This window comes from Scyliorhinus torazame, chromosome 31 (genome assembly GCF_047496885.1).
Source record: "Scyliorhinus torazame isolate Kashiwa2021f chromosome 31, sScyTor2.1, whole genome shotgun sequence".
Lineage (NCBI taxonomy): Eukaryota > Metazoa > Chordata > Chondrichthyes > Carcharhiniformes > Scyliorhinidae > Scyliorhinus > Scyliorhinus torazame.
In genome coordinates, this window is record NC_092737.1 from 17,649,125 (window position 1) to 17,671,567 (window position 22,443).

Below are 22,443 nucleotides of genomic sequence, written 5' to 3' on the forward strand. Positions count from 1 at the left end.
AGGTAGTCAAGAAGGCATACGGCATGCTTGTCTTCATTGGCCGGGGCATTGAGTATAAGAATTGGCAAGTCATGTTGCAGCTGTATAGAACCTTAGTTAGGCCACACTTGGAGTATAGTGTTCAATTCTGGTCGCCACACTACCAGAAGGATGTGGAGGCTTTAGAGAGGGTGCAGAAGAGATTTACCAGAATGTTGCCTGGTATGGAGGGCATTAGCTATGAGGAGCGGTTGAATAAACTCGGTTTGTTCTCACTGGAACGACGGAGGTTGAGGGGAGACCTGATAGAGGTATACAAAATTATGAGGGGCATAGACAGAGTGGATAGTCAGAGGCTTTTCCCCAGGTTAGAGGGGTCAATTACTAGGGGGCATAGGTTTAAGGTGCGAGGAGCAAGGTTTAGAGGAGATGTACGAGGCAAGTTTTTTTACACAGAGGGTAGTTGGTCCCTGGAACTCGCTGCCGGAGGAGGTGGTGGAAGCAGGGACGATAGTGACATTTAAGGGGCATCTTGACAAATACATGAATAGGATGGGAATAGAGGGATACGGACCCAGGAAGTGTAGAAGATTTGAGTTTAGATGGGCAGCATGGTCGGCACGGGCTTGGAGGGCCGAAGGGCCTGTTCCTGTGCTGTACATTTCTTTGTTCTTTGTTCTTTGGGACAGGCACCGCCTGAGACACCTGCCACTGAACGCAGTCTCAAAATGAGAGAATTCCACCCAGAGATCTCCTCAGGGGGCTGTTAATGAAGATCATTCTTGCTGCAAGGCTCTGTCTGTCCACAGATTCACACAATGCAGGCGCAGTACCCAAACTCCCATCGCCTATAATCAGGAATTGTCCTCAACGTGAACAGTTTTGCAACGGTGCAACGGTCTAGTTCCAGGCTCAGTTTGAGTTTCAGGGTGTTATGGGCCAGGGTTTAGAGAACCCCAAAGTGTATCATGGAGTTCACCTGACCCACAACTAGATTGTGGTATGGGGAGCACACGGCCCACTCTACAGGTGTGGTACAGCAGAAATGGAAAAGTATTTTTTAAAGCAAAACAATGTTTATTCTATGAACTCAAGTTAACCTTTTTAAAACATACAGTGAACATCTTAGCAACCATCAATTCAAATACAACGCCCAAAGAATACAACACTAAGTCATCCTTTAAGCTTTCCTTTTAACATCCATACGACTTAAAAACAAAACCTTTATCAGAAGCACATCAGGTTAAAGTCACTGCTGAAAACATTTATAATTCTGAATTCACCAAATGATCAAGAGATAGTCTTTTCATGGCAGAGAGATCAACAGTACACCCGCTCTGTCTGGCTTCAGCTCCAACACTGAAAACTAAACTAAAACACACCCTGCAGCCTGCTCAAAAACAAAAGTAAAAAGCTGACAGACAGCCCAGCTCCACCCACTCTCTGGCATCACTGATAAACACCCAATTCTTAAAGGTACACCCACTACAGATATTTATATACACACCCATTTCTTAAAGGTACACTCACATGACAAGGGTCTGTCTCGGTTTTAGGGTTTGTATTAATTTAAGGTCTGTATTAGCTTCAGGATGCGTGTTGGTATCAGGGCATGTTTTATTTCCAGCTGCTGCATTTTACCTGTACCTGCCAGTGTAATTTCAGCAGGGGAGGCTCGCAAAATAACACTGACCCACCCCAGCGCCTTTCTGCCCAGACCAAGTTGACCTGATAAAATGGGGGGTGTTGTCCAAAATCATCAGCTCACCTGCCATATTTAAATGGACAATTAAGGGCCAATTAGGCTTGTTAATGGGCTAATGTACCTGGAAAGCCCGCTACCCACGCCATGGAACAGTTGGTGTGGGAAGCCTGATTTAAAAGAAATTCTTCAAAGGGCGAGAAGGAAGAGGCAAGCTTCGATCTTCAGGGGTAGCACTTTGCGATTCAGGGAGTGGCCTCCTTCAGGAAAAACATCCCTGTCCTTCTGACATTCCCACTGCATTTAACCCACCAGCACTAACCTGGCTAACATGCCCAAACTCTCCCTGCCCAAGACCTCAGACTAATCTGTCTCCAGGATCCATGGACCTTCTTTGTCCTCCTCCTTGCCAACCTGACAACGCCCATTCATGCGCTCTTCCTGCTGCCACGACTGGTGGATCTGCTGACTGATCCGATTAGCTGGCAGCTCCTGAGTGCGGGACCTCCTCCCTTGGACCTATTTCGCCCACCCTGCAGCATGTAATGACTGTGGGACAGGGTTGTTCCTTGATAGCTTTGTTTCACGGGGGGGGGGGGCAAGGTTATCTGCACCCCCTAATATTCTGCCCAAGATCCTTATTGAATTCAGGGTCCTTGGGTAGGATTTTCTGGTCCTGTCCGTCGGCAGGATCCCGCTGAAATCTACAGTGATTTGAATTGCGCTGTAGGACAGTGTAGGCGGTGGGTTTTCCAGCGGTGGAGATGCCTCATCATTGGCCGCCGGTGGGATCCGCCCGCCCGCCATTGGAAAACACACCACAGGGGTTGCCTTCAATGGACTGGAAGATCCCTCTGGTGGGAAGGCCCCTGAAAATCCTGCCCATTGGGAGGGAACATGGCCAGGGATTAAGAATCAATGTTGACCATCATCTCCTACCTGGATAGCAATGGGGACCATGCGGTTCTGTTTGTCAAAGTGCAGCAGACAGATGGGGGCAGCAATGTACTGCTGGACACCTTCAATTACATTGGCAGGAATCCCATCAAATATCTGATAGTTCACCAGGTAGAGATCCCCATTCTGAAACAAAAACAGAGAAAGTGCGGAACAACAGAAAGAATTCAATATTGATGCCTTGTCTGAATACAGTATCTATGTAGATCATTAATAATGGCTGGGTTACAGTGCCTCCCATCTTCCATTCGAACTCATCCGAAACTTGCTGCCCCTTATTCTAGTTGGTGCCAAGCCTCCTTTGCCATCCCGTCTTGTGTCCCGCATTGGCCCCAACACAAAAACATCCCCATTTTTGAAATTATGAATTTTGTTTTCAAATCCCTCCACGCCCTCGCCCCCATGTCCATCTTTATAACCTCCTCCAGTAATACAAGACCTCGTGGAATCCTGTTCCTTCAATTCTGTTACAATTCAGTGCTCTTGACTGTTTTTTGCCTCATCAAAAACAGATAATGGAAAACGAAGAGGATCCAAGGTCCTGACGACGAGAAGACATCGTAGCAAAAGTAGGCCGTTCGGCCCATCGAGTCTGCTCTGCCATTCAATGAGATCATGGCTGATCTAATATAATCCGCAACCCCACTTTCCCTCCTTGTCCCCATAACCCTCGATCCTCTCACTGATTAAAACTCTGCCTGTCTCGGCCTTGAACATACTGCACAACCCAGCCTCGATAGCTCTCTGCGGTAAAGAATTCCACACATTCAATACCCTCTGAGAGACAAAATATCTCTTCATTCTAAACTACAGTGAGTTCAGGCCCAACCTACTCAACCTCTCCTCAGAAGAAAGTCCCTCCATATTCAGGATCAACCTCATGAACCTTCTCTGGACTGCCTCCAATGCCTGAGATATGGAAGCTAAAGATGTTCACAGTATTCCAGATGTGGTTTAACAAGTGCCTTGAATAGTTTTCGCAAGATTCCTTATTTTTATGCCTCCATTTCCTTTGAAATAAAGGCCAATATTTCATTTGCCTTTCCACTTACCTGCTGAACTTGTATTCTAGCTTTTCGTGATTTATGCTTGAGGGGCAGCATGGTAGCACAATGGTTAGCACTGCTACCTCATAGCGCCAGTGACCAGGGTTTGATTCCGCCATTGGGTGACTGTGTGGAATTTGCATGCTCTCTCCTGTCTGCGTGAGTTTCCTCTATGTGCTCTGGTTTCCTCCCACAGTCCAATGATCTGCAGGTTAGGTGGATTGACTGTGCTAAATTGCCCCTTAGTGTCCAAAGGTTAAGTGGGGTTATGGGGCATGGGAGTGGGCCTAGGTGCAGTATTTTTTCACAGGGCAGACCCAATGGGCCAAATGGACCCCTGTGAAGATTCTATAATTCGAGGACCCCCAAATTCCTCTGTGCTGCAACGTTCTGCAATATTTTTCCATTTAAATAATATTTAGCTCCTTTAATCTTCCCACCAAAGTGCATAACTTCACATTTTCTTACCTTTGCCAAGTTTTTCCCACTCCCCTAACATGTCTATATCCCTCTGTAGACTCTGTGTCATCCTCGCCACTTGCCTTCCCGCCTATTTTTTGTGTCATCTGCAAACTTGGCAACAGTATGTTCACTTCCCCATCCAAGTGTTATGGGCCAGGGTTGAGAGAACCCCAAAGTGTATCATGGAGTTCACCTCACCCACATCTTTTAATAGATTGTGGTATGGGGAGCACACGGGCCTACCTTACAGGTGTAGTGCAACAGAGAATTAAAGTACTTTTAAATTAAAACAATGTTTATTTATGAAACCAGTTAACACGTTATAAACCCACAGAAAACATCTTAACAACTATCAACACCAATAAATCCCCCAGTGAACACAGTACTCTATAAGTAACTCTTAATCTTTCCTTGCAACATCCATAAGACAAAAAAGAACCCTTTTTACAGAAAGACATCAGGTTTAACTTCTCTACTGAGAGCAGTTATCACTTTGAAATCACCAAATGTACATTCTTTAGATTGCAGAGATCATACACATCTTGCTGTGACTGCAGCTTCTCCAAATCTAAAACTAAACTAAACACACCCTGTAGCAAACAGCCCAAAGCGAAAGTAAAAGCAGATACCCAGCCCAGCTCCACCCACTCGCTGACATCACTGATAAAACACCCATTTCTCAAAGGTACATCCACTACAGCTATTTTATAAACACCCATTTCTTAAAGGTACTCTCACATGACACAAGTCATTAATATATATTATAAATATCTGTGCCCAGGCCGGTCCCTGTGGCACCCCACTAGTTACAGGTTGCCATTCTGAAAGTGCCCCATTTATCCCAACTCTCATCTTCTATCAATTAACCAACCCTCTATCGGTGCAAAAATACTACCCCAACACATAGGCTCTCACCTTACTAAGTAGGGTTTTGAACGGTACTTGCCAAATATTTTTTGCAAATCCAAGTATATTATATCTATTGGTTCCCCTTTATCTATCCTGCTTGTTACCACCTCAAAAAATTCTAATCAATTTGTCAGGCAAATTTCCCCTCAATGAAGCCATATTGACTACTTGATTATATTATGTATTTCTAAATGTTCTGCTTTTGCATCTTTTAGACTAGGTTCTAAACAGTTTCCCATTGACAGATTTCAAGCTCGGAGATTAAACCAAATTACTGCGGGTGCTGGAATCTGAAACAAAAACAGAAAATACTGGACAATCTCAGCAAGTCTGACGGCATCTGTGGTGAGAAGAGGGAGCTAACGTATCAAGTCTGAATGACTGTCACTCTTTGCTACATTGGTAGTTTTACAATCCTCTGGGAATTTTCCAGAATTTAAGGAGTCTTGGAAGATTACGATCAGTGCATCCATTATCACTATAGTTACTTCCTTTAAATACCTAGGCTGCAACCCATCAGATCCAGAGGATTTATTAGCCTTTAATCTCATTAGTTTCCCTAGTGCTTTTTCTCCAGTGATATTTATTGTATTAATTTCCTGTCCTCTTTTTGCCCCTTGATTAGTTAGTATTTTTGGAATGTTACCAGTGTCTTCTACTGTGAAGACTGATGCTAAATATTTATTTAACTCCTCTGCCATTTCTTGAGTCTCAATATTAATCCGCAGTCTCATTCTCTCAGAGGCCACTGTTCACTTTGGCCTCTCTGGTCCTTTCTTTATACTTAAAGACGCTCTCACTGTCCATTTTTTTATTAATTGCTAGTTTACCCTCATTGTTTATCTTCTTCCTCTTTATTATTTTTGGTCATTTTTTGTTGGTTTTTAAAGCTTCCCCAGTCCTCTGGTTTACCACTAATCTTTGCCACATTGTATGTTGTTTCTTTCAGTTTAATACCATCATTAACTTCTTTGGTTAACCGTGGTTGATTTATTCCCTTACTGGAATTGTTCTGCCTCACTGGGAAATATCTTTGTTGTGAGGTACCCAAAGGTCTGCAATCCTAATCAAAAACGTCACTATGAAAGAATAATTGTCCCCAGCATTGTTTTCTCTTCCCAACCTGACACCGCTTGATCCTGACGAACATCGGATTGAGATACATTTTTCCCATCACTAGCATCAGTCATTGGATACAGAATTCTCCCAGAAACTACAGCGAAGCAAACAAATCCCGATTTCCATCTCGCCAAGATCTCACACGGTTTGTCCCTCTTCCAGTTTATCCTCAAGGTGAACCTTTAAACCATTAATGTACCTGAATTTCCTGTTTCAGTGTGGAACTCCCAAGAGATTCCTTAACCATGGCATCTGTCACCGGAAAGTTCTTTGGGATTTCCTTGCATTTCTCTATCAAGACTGGATTGAAGCCGTTCAGGAACTGGTATCCAAAAACCCAGTCTTCCTTCCAGTGTTCCTTTAGAAATACTGAGAGAGAAAATAGTGAAAACTGACATTCCAGAAATACCAAGATCCCATTGACCATCATTTAAAGCCAATCCGGTAGATACATAACAGAACATGACCAATCCCTGTCCACCTGCAGAAACTCAGGCTGCGATCTAGTTGTCTCATTCCCGTGATGGCCGTTAATTATGCCAAAAACGGGATTTGGGATGGCGAGATCTCAGTTTAAGATCTTCCTCACCCCCGCCGGTGATGTAATCAGGTTGACACCCTTTCTGGGCATCTAATTACTGGGTTTGTTGTCGTAATGTCCGCCTATGACGTCTCTCCCTGCACCCCCTGCAACGTGATGTCACACTGGCGTGAATCATGACTGGTTTTCAAAACCGATAAGCCAGTCATGATGAGCAATGCCCCGTCCCCAACCTGCCGAATTCCCGACAGCATGGGACACGTGTGCTCACACCATCCGGGATCCTCGCGTGGCGGCTGCGGACTCAGTCCGGGGCCGCTACAGTCGGGGGAGGGCCGATTGGCGGGCGGGGGAGGCTTCTTTCGGGGCTGGGGACAATGTGAGCAGACGGTCCGGGGTGCGCGATCGGCCGATGCGGGGCACTATTTTACTGGTCCAGGTCCAGGCTGAGTCTGCCATGGAGCATGGCGCGACTGCTGGAGGCCATCGCCGTGTGCATGTGCGTCCTCTGACCGGACGTGCGGGGGCCATATCGGCAGCTGGAGCTACACAGGGCTGCACCCGCCCATGCAGGCTGCATTGCCAGCCTATGAACCTATGTCAACATACACCCAACCGCTGGGCTGCAAGTATATGTCCACCTAACACTGCTGATCTTTAGACAAGCGCACCCATAACAACCGTGAGCGTGCCAGGACGAGAGGGGGTCCACCTGAATTGCACCCCTAACCAGCATGAACAGAGGGCACTGGATTTGGAGGTGGACCCGAGGACCTGGAGGTTGCCAATGCCGAGATCGGGGGCGCATCACCAAGTGAGAGCCCCCCTGCCTTCCCCCCCTTCTCCCCCCCCTTCCATCCCCCTTCCATCCCCCCCTTCCCCCACCTCCTCCCACCACCCCCTCAGCCCCGTCTGCGCGTCTAACCATGCATGCTGTATTGTGTCCCACAGGACCACCTGCCGATCGACCCGTCCCAATGGATGCAGCCCGCCCCCAGCCGGTGCCAGTGCGGCCACAAGGCAGGGATCGACCCGGGCCATCAGGCGTAACCTGCCCCCATCCAGTGCAAGGGCGGCAATGCCGTAGGGACTCATCCAGCGATGGGGAGGGCAGCAACAGCCCCCCATCCCAGTCAAGTCACAACGCCACAACACAGGGGACGGAGACACAGGGCACAGACAGGTGGGACACCACGACACAGGGGACCTACACCAATGAGACGGACACACACGATAGAGGACAGACGGACAGGACACCAACAAACGGGATGGATGCCCAGGGCATCCACACACAGGGGACTGTTATGGGCCAGGGTTTAGAGAACCCCAAAGTGTATCATGGAGCTCATCTGACGTTTAATAGATTGTGGTATGGGGAGCACACGGCCCACTCTACAGGTGTGGAACAGCAGAAATGGAAAAGTAATTTTCAAAGCAAAACAATGTTTATTCTATGAACTCAAGTTAACGTTTTTGAAACATACAGTGAACATCTTAGCAACCATCAATTCAGATACACCCCCCAAAGAATACAACACTAAGTAATCCTTAATAACTTCCCAAACAACGTCCAGAAGACAGAAGAAACACCTTTTAACAGAAGCACATCAGGTTTACATTCACGACTGAAAACATTTATAATTCTGAATTCACCAAATGATCAAGAGATAGTCTTTTGATGGCAGAGACAACAGCAGTATACCTGCTTGGTCTGGTTTCAGCTCCAACAAAAACACACCCTGCAGCAAACAGCCTAAAACAAAAGTAAAAAGCTGACAGACAGCCCAGCTCCACCCACACTCTGAGATCACTGATAAACACCCATTTCTAAAAGGTACATTTCTTAAACACCCATTTCTTAAAGGTACTCTCACATGACACCTCCCCACAAGAAAAAAAAATAAACCATCAACTTCAAGATGGTTTCATTTTTCACTGTCCTTTAAGATATGCACACAGTAAATATACTTTTTTGTTTCAAAAACAACACTCGCAAACAGGGAAAATAGTATAGCCCATTTTTTTTTTGTTCTTCTTCCTCCAACTGGAATCCTTCTCGATTGACAGTCTCATTGAACAAGAAGGTCTCTGCACGATCCATCCATTTCTCTACGCATCGCATTTCTCTTTAAAGTCAGATGCTTTAGTTCAATCTGATCAGAGTCCCTTGTAATTCTCCAACACAGGAGCATTGGTTATCACGGCTTCCAGGCAGTCAAATGCATGTTGAAAGTCCGCTGTCCACTGAAACTTTTTACATTGCTTCAGTAAGTCCATCAATGGAGCAAGCACGCTACAAAACTTTTGCACAAATGTTCGATCAATCCACTCATGCCAAGAAATCGCATTATTTCCCTTTGACTCGAGGGAATTGTAAACTCCTCAAGGAAAGTGACTTGGGCTTTACCAAATTCACTTTTGGCTAGGTTTATCACCAAACCCGCCTCCTGAAGTCGATCGAATAACTCCAGCAGATGTTTTGAATGTTCTTTCAATGTCTGGTTGAAAATTACCAGATCGGCGATGTATACTGCACAACTGGGTAATCCTGAAACAACCTTGTTAGTTAACCGTTGAAATGTGGCTGGGGCGTTTTTCATGCCAAATGGCATAACTTTGAATTGGTACATACCATCTGGAGTCCCAAAAGCCGAAATCTCCTTTGCCCTTTCGGATAAAGGTAACCTTTAAGTAAATCCAGTTTGGAAATAAAAGCTGACTGTCCCACTTTCTCAATGCATTCCTCCAAACGTGGGATAGGACAAGAGTCCGTTCTTGTAACTTCATTAACCTTTCTATAGTCCACACACAACCGCTGGATACCATCTGGTTTAGGTACCATCACTCCATTTGCTCCATTTGCTGTAACCCACTTCAATTATGTCATTTTGAAGCATACTCTCAATCTCTTTGTTAACCTGTGCCAATTTTAAAGGGTTAAGAATGTATGGATGTTGTTTGAAAGGAATTCAGGACCGGCATGTTCCTGTGAGGATGAAGGATAAATACGGCAAATTTCGGGAATTTTGGATAACGAGAGATATTGTAGGCCTCGTCAAAAAGAAAAAGGAGACATTTGTCAGGGCTAGAAGGCTGGGAACAGACGAAGCCTGTGTGGAATAGAAGGAAAGTAGGAAGGAACTTAAGCAAGGAGTCAGGAGGGCTAGAAGGGGTCACGAAAAGTCATTGGCAAACAGGGTTAAGGAAAATCCCATGGCTTTTTACACGTACATTAAAAAGCAAGATGGCCAGGGAAAGGGTTGGCCCACTGAAGGATAGGCAAGGGAGTCTGTGTGTGGAGCCAGAGGAAATGGGCTAGTACTAAATGAATACTTTGCATCAGTATTCACCAAAGAGAAGGAATTGGTAGATGTTGAATCTGGAGAAGGGCGTGTAGATAGCCTGGGTCACATTGACATCCAAAAAGATGAGGTGTGGGGCGTCTTGAAAAATATTAATGTAGATAAGTCCCCAGGGCCTGATGGTATCTACCCCAGAATACTGAAGGAGGCTAGAGAGGAAATTGCTGAGGCCTTGACAGAAATCTTTGGATCCTCACTGTCTTCAGGGGATGTCCCGGAGGACTGGAGAATAGTAGCCAATGTTGTTCCTTTGTTTCAGAAGGGTAGCAAGGATAATCCAGGGAACTACAGGCCGGTGAGCCTTACTTCAGTGGTAGGGAAATTACTGGAGAGAATTCTTCGAGACAGGATCTACTCCCATTTGGAAGCAAATGGACGTATTAGTGAGAGGCAGTCAGCTGTCAGCCCATCGTTGCTTCTGGGGACGTTACTTTACCTTCTCTCACTCCCTTATCAGCCACGGTACCTGTTTCCAATTTTAAATACCACAAGTGAACCACGTCATTGTCACTTCCGCCTGATGGAGGCGGAGCAACATGGGAGGCCGGACACTGCAGGTCGGGCCTGTTAATTGACGTTAATGCATGCTACTGTACATTTTGCATGTCCATGTCAGCGCGTGATGTGGACAGCTTTCACGCCTGTTATCAAGGCGCCGGAGCATAATGTTCCGTTGGGCGTCAACCTCGATTTGCGACTGACGCCTGATCGAGATTCGCGATTCCGCCATAACTGGACAGAGAATCGCATCCATAGTCTCCCATATCTTGGAGAACCTGGTGCTCGAGATAATAAGAAATTTGACTGTTAACCCTCAACTTCCCACAATGTCTAAGTGTCCAGGGTATCACCTGTAAGGACCGCCACACGAAGAGATACCCTGAGGACAACCACACCCGTGACCTGCACCAGGTGTAACTCTAGGTTTGCTGTCAAAGCATTGGGGCTCGGAATCCCATCAAACACCTGGCAGGAAACCAGAGAAATCGGGTCGGCCGCACGGCGCTATTTGTGGGATCTTCCTGTGCACAAGTTGACTGCTACATTTTCTACATTCCAACTGTGACTTCACTTCAATACTTCCATGGCTGCAAAGTACCTTGAGGGGCTCATGAGGTTGTTAATGACAATTTCTTGCTTTCGAGTTGGTCTCTCTGGTGTGATCAATATGGTATTGTTGATATTTTAATGGCTCTGCCTTGGATTACAATCTCAATCTCCTCTCTTCTAATTGTTACCAATCTCCATTACCTGCAGTGGGATTCTTCACATTCCAAAATATGTGATCAAAATCCTCAATTTTGTTCCAGGTGTGTTCAAACTTGTACTCCAACTCTTTCAGGGTCAGTTCTGTTAAACTAAAGAAATAAACACAGAGCAGGTGAAGCTTAAGAGGCGACGAATTTGAGGTTTTCAAGGTGATGAGAGGTTGGGATAAAGTGGGTGGGGTGGCTCGGTAGCACAGTGGTTAGAACTATTGCCTCACAGCGCCAGGGTCCCAGGTTCGATTCCCGGCTTGGGTCACTGTCTGTGCGGAGTCTGCACGTCCTCCCCGTGTCTGCGTGGGTTTCCTCCCATAAGTCCCGAAAGATGTGCTAGTTAGGTAATTTGGACATTCTGAATTCTCCCCGTGTACCCGGACAGACGCCGGAATGTGGCGACGAGGGGATTTTCACCGTAACTTCATTGCGGTGTTAATGTAAGCCTACTTGTGACACTAATGAAGATTGTTATTATTAACCCGAGGGACACAGATTTAAAATCATTGATATGATTTAAAGGACAGATGAAGAGAATTCCTTTCACTCAGGGGGCCGTCGGATTCCAGAATGTTCCGTCGGAGAATGCAGCAGAAGCTGATTCCATAAATAATTTCAAAAGGAAATTGGGCCAAGGGTGAGACTGGGTTGTTGAATGACTCCTCTTTCAAAGGGACAGCAGAGGATAAAAGGGCTGAAGAGCCGCCTTCTGTATTTACATTTCTATAATTCTATGTTAATCTGTTTCTTCTGATGGAGGCTCTTCCTTGGGTCTGATCTGGAGTTGCCCTCGTGCTTGGGATGGGGGGGGTGGTGGTGTTGCCCCGTGTCCGTGGCGGAATGGGAGGTAATTTATTTTTAATGCAGATTGTGGCAACCGTTAAAGATGGCGCCCTGATCTCGGCGGAGCTGGCGTTGTCAGCTCTACCGGGCCCCGCCAGTGTAATGGTGGAACCCACACTCCCAGATTCAAAGAGATTCTGGAGAGAAAACTCGGCTGGGCAGCTGGAGAGCTACACGCCAGTTATCTCGCTGAAAATGGCACTCTGGAAAATATTCCACCCTATGACTGTACAAAGGTATCAGTCTCAGACCCTGACTGACCGAGAATTTAGGGATATTGACACCAGTAACGGAACCGTTCCCAGTGACTACACAGAACAACACCTCGATCAGCGTTAGTTCCAGTGCTACATTTGCAACACTAGACCTATATAGGTCGAGGTCTATAAAATAATGAGGAGCATAGATAAGGTAGATAGTCGACATTTTTTCCCAAAGGTAGAGGAGTCTAGAACTAGAGGGCACAGGTTTAAGGTGAGAGGAGAGAGATACAAAAGAGATCAGAGGGGAAATTTCTCCACACGGGGTGGTGAGCATCTGGAACGAGCTGCCAGAGGCAGAGGCGGGTACAATTTTGTCCTTTAAAAAGCAGTTAGACAGTAACACGGGCAGGGTGGGTACAGAGGGATACGGGCCAAATGCGGGCAAGTGGGACAAGCTTAGTGATAGAAACTGGACGGCATGAACCAGCTGGGCCGAAGGGCCTGTTCCCTTGCTGTAAACATCTCTGACTCTACATGGTTTCCATGGTGTCTTACATCCAGCAATGGTAACACCTACCTCTCACTCCCGGATACATAAAAATCTAATTCTTTCACACAACTGAATTTCAAATCCATGGGGAGGTCATCCACAGATTGAGCATCAATGCCTTTTGGCAAGTTTGGCAACTCATTCTTCCACCTGGAACACAAAACGAGACAACATAAAACCATTGGGCAGAGACAAATCTGCGTGAAAATCAATTGCTGAATTCTCCGCTCCTGAGACTCAGTGTTGATGCCAGGGCAGGATTTGTGGACTTTTACGACAGTAAAACTGGCGCCACATCTGGACCGATTGAGGGGCTAGCACCGGCGCCACGTGGAATGCAATTGATTCCAATGAGAAACGGTGCCGGATTCGCCGTGATTGACACTCGGGAGGCTGACAAGCTGCTGACGCACATACACATTACACTCCCCACACGCATCATCCCAGCCAACAAGATGGCAGCGAGGAGAGCGGCCCCGAGATTCACGGATGCCAAGCTTGTGATCCTCCTGGGCACCGTGGAGGAGAGGCAGGCGACCCTGTACCCAGTCCAGGAAGGAAGCTGCCGTTCATCGTGGCTGGGCGCAGGAGGCAGAGGCCGTGACGCCGTGGGCAACATCTGGACGGGCCAGCATTGTGAGGAAAAAACTACACGATCTTCTTAATGCGACCAGGATGAGTAGTCAGCACTGTGCCCCTGGCAGCAACCCCTGTCCCACACACCCTTAACCTTACACCTGCCCAGAAGACCTGGGGCAATCTGCGCAGATGGTGGCTGAGACCCAGGACAGGGCTGCCCTGTGCCAGAACCATCTGTGCATTGCAGCGGCATGCCTGAGCGTGGTCCATTCACAGTGGGCCAGAGCTGAGAACGTTGGCGGCATCGCCCAGGCGCTGGTCGTCGTGGCACAGACGAAGAAGGAGGTGGCCCAGTCCCAGAGGAAATGGCCCAGTCACTGGCTGATGTGGCACAGACCCTCAGGGTGGTGGCACAGTCGCAGTGTGATGTGGCACAGTCCCAGATGGCGATGGTAAACTTCCTGTGCTCCGTAGCTGCGGGCGTGCATACCCTGGTCGAGATGGTAGCGGGATTCCAGGATTCGATGGCATGCCTGGTCCAGCAGGTCCTCGAATGACAGACGCTGCCGGTACACACGAGGCCTCATACGGCGCCTCCTTTGCACCTTGTGGTAGTCTCTGTAGAGGTATTACGGTACCTGCTAATGCTGGAACACCATTGGTAGATATATGTTTCCCATTGGTCAAACTGTATGGTAGCTCCGCCCTGGTAGGTGGGGTATAAGAGCCCGTGCCACCCCAGCAGCCCTCATTCTGTACCTGAGCTGCTGGGGGAAACATCTAGCTTATTAAAGCCTTCAGTTGGACTACAACCTCGCTTTAGTGGTCATTGATCGTGCATCAATTTAATAAGCTAGATTTAAAAGGGTGGAGCTCCGAATCAAGCCGGAGTGTCTGCAACGGAGCCCCCACGCGGCGAACTCAGCGGCAATCTTCAAGCACTGGCTGGCGTGTTTTAAAGGATATCTCGGGACGGCCGAAAACACACCCACGGGAGAACAGAAAATGCAAGTCCTGCACTCGAGGGTGAGTCCGGAAATTTACACCCTCATCGAGGAAGCGGAAGTCTTCGATGCAGCAATGGAACTGCTAAAAGGACATTATATTCGCCTGGTAAACCAGGTCTACGCCCGACATCTGCTAGCAACAAGGCGAAAAAGCCCTGGGGAATCGCTGGAAGAATTCTACCATGCACTCCTGGTGTTGGGGAAAAGCTGCAGCTGCTCTGGTTCACACTCAGTGGAGATAAAGGGGTTTTGTGTAGCGAACCTCACAGTCCAGGGAAGGGAGTTTAAAAATTACCGGCTCTATGTCCTTCCCCACCTCTGCGCGGCCACACTCCTAGGTTTAGACTTCCAGTGTAATCTCCAAAGTCTAACTTTCAAATTCGGCGGCCCTATACCGCCCCCCCCGCCTCACTGTCTGTGGCCTCGCGACCCTCAAGGATCCGCTTTCCCTGTTTGTGAGCCTCACCCCGGATTGCAAACCCGTCGCCACCAGGAGCAGACGCTACAGTGCCCAGGATCGGATCTTTATTAGGTCAGAGGTCCAAAGGCTACTTAGGGAAGGCGTCATTGAAGCCAGCAACAGTCCCTGGGGGGCTCAAGTTGTGGTGGTAAAGACGGGGGAAAAGCATAGGATGGTCATTGACTACAGTCAGACCATCAACAGATTTACACAGCTGGACGCGTACCCTCTCCCCCGCATATCCGACTTAGTAAACAGGATCGTGCATTACAAGGTCTTCTCCGCGGTGGATCTTAAGTCCGCCTACCACCAGCTCCCCATCCGCACTAGTGACCGCAAATACACTGCCTTCGAGGCAGACGGGCGGCTCTAACACTTCTTAAGTGTTCCCTTCGGTGTCACCAACGGGGTCTCGGTCTTCCAGCGCGAGATGGACCGAATGGTTGACCGGTACAGTTTACGGGCAACATTCCCGTATCTCGATAATGTCACCATCTGCGGCCACGACCAGCAGGACCACGACACCAACCTCCGAAAATTCTTCCAGACCACAAAGATCCTTAACCTTACATAAAGGTTAACAACAAGGATAAATGCGTGTTTAGCACCGACCGCCTAGCCATCCTCGGCTACGTAGTGCGAAATGGAGTGAAAGGCCCCAACCCTGAACGCATGCGCCCCCTTATGGAGTTCCCCCTCCCCCACTGCTCCAAGGCCCTGAAGCGCTGCCTAGGGTTTTTCTCTTACTATGCCCAGTGGGTCCCCAACTATGCGAACAAGGCCCGTCCCCTAATCCAATCCACAGCTTTTCCCCTGTCGATAGAGGCCCGCCAGGCCTTCAGCCGCATCAAAGCAGACATTGCAACAGCCACGATGCACGCCATCGACGAGTCCCTCCCCTTCCAGGTCGAGAGCGACACGTCCGACGTAGCTCTGGTGGCCACCCTCAACCAAGCGGGCAGACCCGTGACCTTCTTCTCACGTACCCTCCATGCTTCCGAAATCCGCCAGTCCTCAGTCAAAAAGGAGGCTGATGCGCGATCAATTACACTCAAGACGAAGTGATTTCATAACTGAAGGCTTTAATCCACTAGAACTATTCCCCAGCAGCTTCGGTACAGAAAGTGAGGGCTGCTGGGACGGCACCGGTTCTTATACCCCGCCCATCAAGGCGGAGCTACGTAACAACAGCTAATGGTAAACTCCTGGGTCTAACCAATGGTCATCAGCCTCTTAGGTACCGCAATACCTGGTACTACCACAGAGGCCCAGGCCATAGTAGAAGCTGTGCGACATTGGAGGCATTACCTGGCCGGCAGGAGATTCACTCTCCTCACTGACCAACGGTCGGTTGCTTTCATGTTCGATAATGCACAGCGGGGCAAGATTAAAAATGACAAGATCTTGCGGTGGAGGATCAAACTCTCCACCTACAACTATGAGATCTTGTATCGTCCAGGGAAGCTAAATGGGCCTCCTGATGCCCTGTCCCGCGGCACATGTGCCACCGCACAAGTGGACCACCTCCGGGCCCTCCACGAGGACCTCTGCCACCCGGGGGTCACTCGCTTTTTCCACTTTATCAAGACCCGCAACCTGCCCTACTCCATCGAGGAGGTCAGGACAGTCACCAGGGACTGCCAGATCTGCGCGGAGTGCAAACCGCACTTCTACCGACCAGAGAGGGTGCACCTGATAAAGGCTTCCCGTCCCTTTGAACGCCTCAGCATGGGCTTCAAAGGCCCCCTCCCCTCCACCGACCGCAACACGTACTTCCTGAACGTGATTGACGAGTACTCCCGGTTCCCATTCGCCATCCCCTGCCCCGACATGACCGCAACCACCATCATCAAGGCCCTCCATAGTAACTTTACACTGTTTGGGTTCCCCACTTACATACACAATGATAGGGGGTCCTCCTTTATGAGCGACGAACTGCGTCAATTCCTGCTCAGCAAGGGCATCGCCTCGAGCAGGACGACCAGTTACAACCCTCGGGGGAATGGTCAGGTAGAGAGGGAGAACGGAACGGTCCGGAAGACCGTCCTACTGGCCCTACGGTCCAGGAATCTCCCAGTCTCCCGCTGGCAGGAAGTCCTCCCGGATGCCCTCCACTCCATCCGGTCGCTGCTGTGTACCACAACCAACCAAACACCTCACGAACGTCTCCTTGTCTTCCCCAGGAAGTCCTCCTCTGGGACCTCGCTCCCGACCTGGCTGGAGCTCCCGACCCATCCTGCTCCGAAAACACGTGCGGGCGCACAAGTCGGACCCGTTGGTCGAGAGGGTCCATCTTCTCCATGCTAACCCCCAGTACGCCTATGTGGCGTACCCCAACAGCCGACAAGATACGGTCTCCCTACGAGACCTGGCGCCCGCCGGAGCCCCACGCACACCCCAGCCACCAGTCCCACCCTCCCTCCCACCTGTGCACCTTACAGGAGGGTCGGTCCTTTCGCCGGCCCCGTCTAGGCCCCCCCACTCACCGACGCACCCCGCAGACGCTCCCTTCCCAGGTCAACCGTTTTCCCCACCAGCGCCGGCTAGGGATGTCGAAGCTGCCACAGGGATCGAGGCCACGCTCCCGGAGTCACAGACGCCCGAGCCTCCACCGGAGTCACCACCGAAGCTTTGACGATCACCGAGGACGACCAGGGCCCCCGATCGACTGATTGCTTCATTTTAAAGTGTATAGTTAATTATGAATCATAAATTGTAAATAGTAAATGGAATTGTAAATAGTTACAAATCGCTGTACGGAGGTATTACGGTACCGGCATAACTATAATTTCTACCACATTACTACGCTGTAATGTCAGGCCACCACCCCCGCCGGACTCTTTTGTTAACAGGGGGTGAATGTGGTAATCTCTGTCAAGGTATTACGGTACCTGGTAATGCTGGAACACCATTGGTAGATATTGTATGTTTCCCATTGGTCAAACTGTGTGGTAGCTCCGCCCTGCAAGGCGGGGTTTAAGAGCCCGTGCCACCCCAGCAGCCTCCATTCTGTACCTGAGCTGCTGGGGGAAACATCTAGCTTATTAAAGCCTTCAGTTGGACTACAACCTCGCTTTAGTGGTCATTGATCGTGCATCACACCCCCTCCTCTTCGGCCTGTTGGGTGGCCGGATCTTCGTCCTCAGCGGCTGCTTCCTGTTCCTCTGGGGCTGGCTCCGCTGCTGCAGCTTCTTCCTCCTCGAGCAGCTCCAGCTCGTACAGCTGAAGGGCATCCCCCAGGGCTGTGGCGACGAGGAGGAAGGCCACCATTGCTGGTTGAATTCCAATATCCATTGTCTGCAAGGGTGAACGGTCGACATGTTATCATGGTGTGTATTCCCGCGCCCAACCCGGTCCAACGGGCTACATGATGGCCCCAGTTGGCACTGCGGACTCTGCCCCCACATGTTCCCCCTCCCCCCCTTCTCTATGCACCCCGGCTGGGCACCGTGGGGCCTTCACCCTGGCACCCGTCCCATTGGCGCTGTCCTTGTCAGCCGTCGGCTCCGTGGACCCCGTCCGGTGCCCCCCCCCCCCGAAGGGGCTACTGTGAGCATTGCCCTTGGGTGGGCCGCGTGATGCCCTAATGGTGGGTGCTGGCCGGCTGAGGGGGGGCGAGGTGGTATGACGGAGAGTGGGGTGCGGTGATGGTGGGGTGGAGGGTGGGGGATACAACATGGGAGCGGTGCGGTGGGAGCGCCCATACGGTCGGTGTCCCTCTGCCAGGGCGGGTGATCAGTGGGGTGCACAGCAAGGTGGCTGCCTTGCAGGCTGTGACTGGCAGTCCATGCCTGGGCACCGCCCAGACCCCTGCCCCACGGCCCTCCCCCACCCCGTTACCCCACTCCCCCAGCCCGAGCAGGGCATCCCTGCAGTCAGCCCAGCCGGAGTCAGGACCGGCAAACCACAGTTGTACCTCTCCGTGTCCTGTCTCCTCTCTCTTCCTCATCAGCCACAGCACCAGTTCGGCGTCGGGAATTCGCCCCGCTGGAGAATCGCGGAGGCCCCGGAAGTTGCCCGGAGAAGCAAACGGCGTTTAATGTGCCTGAGGAGGGGAACGTATTGACGCCGCTGTTGCAGAACGGGAGAATTGCAATTTGGCGTGAAACTGGCACCCACCACAATTTCACTTTTGCTGGGGGCTAGCAGGGAGCAGCGGGGAGCTCCCAGCTCCAGCTGCCGTTACAGCGCTGAGCACTCCCGGTTCCGAGGCCGCGCACGCTCACGACGGTGGCCTGCAGTGGCCGTGCCGGGCTCCATGGCGGACTCAGACCACGGACCCGGACTGTTCCCCTTCAGCCGCTCGCGCGCCACTGACCACCTGCCCCCAATGCCCCCAGCCCCGAATGATGCCCCCCCTGCCCGCAGATCAGCCCTCCCCCGATTGCGGCGGCCCTGGACTGAGTCCGCAGCTGCCAGACGCGGTTCCTGGACGGCGTGAGCTCACGTAGCCCACGCTGTCGGGAACTCGGCCGGTCGGGGACGGAGCATCGCGGGGCGGGCCTCAGGCATTGGCCTGAGGCCGTGGATAATTGGCACCTACAAAAAACGGCGCCGCTCCCGATATTGGCACCAAAACGAATTCTCCGCTCCACCGCCGAATGCAATTTCAGCATTGGGGAGCAGAGAATCCAGCCCCATGTGTTTTTCAAGGTCACGTCATTCACTGACGACAGGATTCTCTCTTGACGCTGCTTGTCATTCCCACTGAAGGCCCCCACCCCCCATGCCACCGGGGCACATTGCCGGCAGGAAAAGTGAATACTAATAATCTTTAGTGTCACAAGTAATCTTACATTAACACTGCAATGAAGTTACTGTGAAAGTACCCTCGTCGCCACATTCCGGCGCCTGTTGGGGTACAAATGGGGAGAATTCAGAATGTCCAATTGAATCGCAACAGCCGGAGAATTGCGGCCACTGTCTCCATTTTCAAATTTGATATGGATAGTCAGTTTCTACCTTAACTTACTGAGAAAAATTCTCCACTCACACCCAGTCAGGATCGATCTCTGCCTTTGTGACAAATAAATGTTGACGGCCATTACTATCCAACTAGCTTTTTTGGCATCTTTCTATCTCTCTGCGGGAAGCCGTCACATGCTGGCCACTGACCCGTAATGCATGAGATTAGCTGGGTGTGTCTCGGCACTTAGAGCGCCAAGAAACACCCCGTTGTCTAACGCCCATCCAGCTAGATCTGGGGCCTCAGCAGGAAACACCCCGACGAGGCCACACTTAGACCCACTTTCTGCACTGAGAAGCTCTTCCCGTTGGAACTCCTCAGTGCAGCAAGAGACCCCAAAACCCAACCCACCTCACTGTAAGGGGTTCCCCAAACCATCCATATCCACACCCCCCCCCCCCCCCCCATGCATGAACACTGCTGTGGTGGCAGGCTGGCACCCAGGTGACACTGCCAGGCTGCCCAAGTGCCAGAGTACCACCCTGTCAAAAGGACAAACACCTGGAGGCCTCCAATCCCCTGGGAGAATCACACAAGTGCCGTTCCATCTGGTTCCTGTTTGTGGAGACCAGCACTGAACAGCACCCATCCAAAGTCTCCAAGGCAAGGGAGTTAGATTCCATGCCTGGGTTAGATCTTGGGAATACATATTAGAGTGAGACTAGCTGCCCTGCTCTAAATATGCAGATTTGTTAAAAAAGTGATCCCACCCACAATAGGCAGGCTACACATTGCGACATGGCGGACCGAGCTGGATAGATCCTGAGAGCAGGGTCTCCCGTCATTTACGAGTCAATGAGTAAGTTAAACTGAGGTATGAAAGCCCTGTAGATTGGATGGGATGGGCCACTTCTCCTTGGAAAATGAAGACTGTTCGAGGTCTTTAAGATTGTGAAAGGATTTGATAATGTAAGCGTAGAGAAGACCGTGGGGGAGACCAGGACTATTAATTGTCATCGGCCAGGGCTTAGAAACTCCAAGTGGGCAGCACGGTAGCACAGTGGATAGCACTGTGGCTTCACAGCACCAGGGTCCCAGATTCGATTCCCGGCTGGGTCACTGTCTGTGCGGAGTCTGCACGTTCTCCCCGTGTCTGCGTGAGTTTCCTCCGGGTGCTCCGGTTTCCTCCCACAAGTCCTGAAAGACGGGCTGATCGGTAATTTGGACATTCTGAATTCTCCCTCTGTGTACCCGAACAGGCGCCGGAATGTGGAGAGTAGGGGCTTTTCACAGTAACTTCATTGCAATGTAAGCCTACATGTGTCAATAAAGATTATTATTATTTTTGTATATTATGGAGCAACCTGATCAATAACTTTTTGTTGAATTTGGCTAGGATGAGCACAAGAGCCTTCACTTCAGGTGTGATTCAATAGTCTTTCAACATTTTAATCAAAACAAGCTTTATTCTAAGAACTTAGTTAACATTTATATATTAACACACAGCAAGAATGTTTATCAACTATAAACATAAAAATATATAAGCACACAGCAAGAAATTTTATCAATTACAAACATAAAGACACCACCCAGATACAGTAATCTATGTATAACACTTAATGAATTCCCTCTTAACTGTTCCAATTCAAAAACAAAATCCACTGAACCAAAAGCTCCTATTCAAAGGCGTGGCCCAGCACACTGTATTCTCACTTGACTAAGACTAGTCTTGGTCCCTACCAAGGGGGCGGGCACGGTAGCACAGTGGTTAGCATAGTTGCTTCGCAGCTCCAGGGTCACAGGTCCGATTTCCGGCTTGGGCACTGTCTGTGCGGAGTTTGCATGTTCTCCCCGTGTCTGTGTGGGTTTCCTCCGGGTGCTCCGGTTTCCTCCCACAGTCCAAAGATGTGCCGGTTGGGTGGATTGGCCATTCTAAATTGCCCTTAGTGTCCAAAAAAAAGGTTGGGTTGGGTGGAGTTACAGGAATGGAGTGTGTGCTTAGGTAGGGTTCTCTTTCCAAGGGCCGGTGCAGACTCAATGAGCCGAATGACCTCCTTTTGCACTGTAAATTCTATGATTCTGATCCGGTTTTCAACCAGCAGATTCAAATTCCTTCCGAAAAGCAATTATATCTCCAAAGCCACCACCAAGGTGATTTTTACTGGAACGGATATTTAAAATAAAAATAGAGAGAGACAGGCTAAACACTTTCCCCTGTCTGCAGCCAACAGCAGTCAAACAAAGTGAAACTAAAACAAGCCTCACAGCCACAGCCCAGCTCCACCCACACAATGACATCACTGAAGCTATGTGATAAGCAAAAAACTTTCTTAAAGGGATACTCACATGATATAGTCACCAATATAAGATAGTAATTTGTTCAAAGTCTAATAAATTGCCCTTCGTGACCAAAAAAGGTGGAGGGGGGGTTATTGGGTTGGGGGGATAGGGTGGAAGTGAGGGCTTAAATGGGTCGGTGCAGACTCGATGGGCCAAATGGCCTCCTTCTGCACTGTATGTTCTATGTTCTAATTGAGAAATCAGGAGAAACCTCTGACC

The 22,443-nt window shown here is 49.7% G+C and overlaps 1 protein-coding gene across 1 annotated transcript in view; it reads right to left on the reverse strand.

The window, feature by feature from the left end:
• The window catches only part of LOC140404727 (polyunsaturated fatty acid 5-lipoxygenase-like), an 88,554-nt gene that overhangs the window by 53,301 nt on the left and 12,810 nt on the right, over window positions 1-22,443 (reverse strand). Inside the window, exons 4-7 of the mRNA XM_072493407.1 lie at window positions 12,960-13,082; window positions 11,329-11,435; window positions 6,374-6,543; window positions 2,621-2,764 (exon numbers count right to left, since the gene is read on the reverse strand). Coding sequence (XP_072349508.1) covers window positions 2,621-2,764; window positions 6,374-6,543; window positions 11,329-11,435; window positions 12,960-13,082 — 544 coding nt within the window. The remainder of the gene's footprint in view (window positions 1-2,620; window positions 2,765-6,373; window positions 6,544-11,328; window positions 11,436-12,959; window positions 13,083-22,443) is intronic.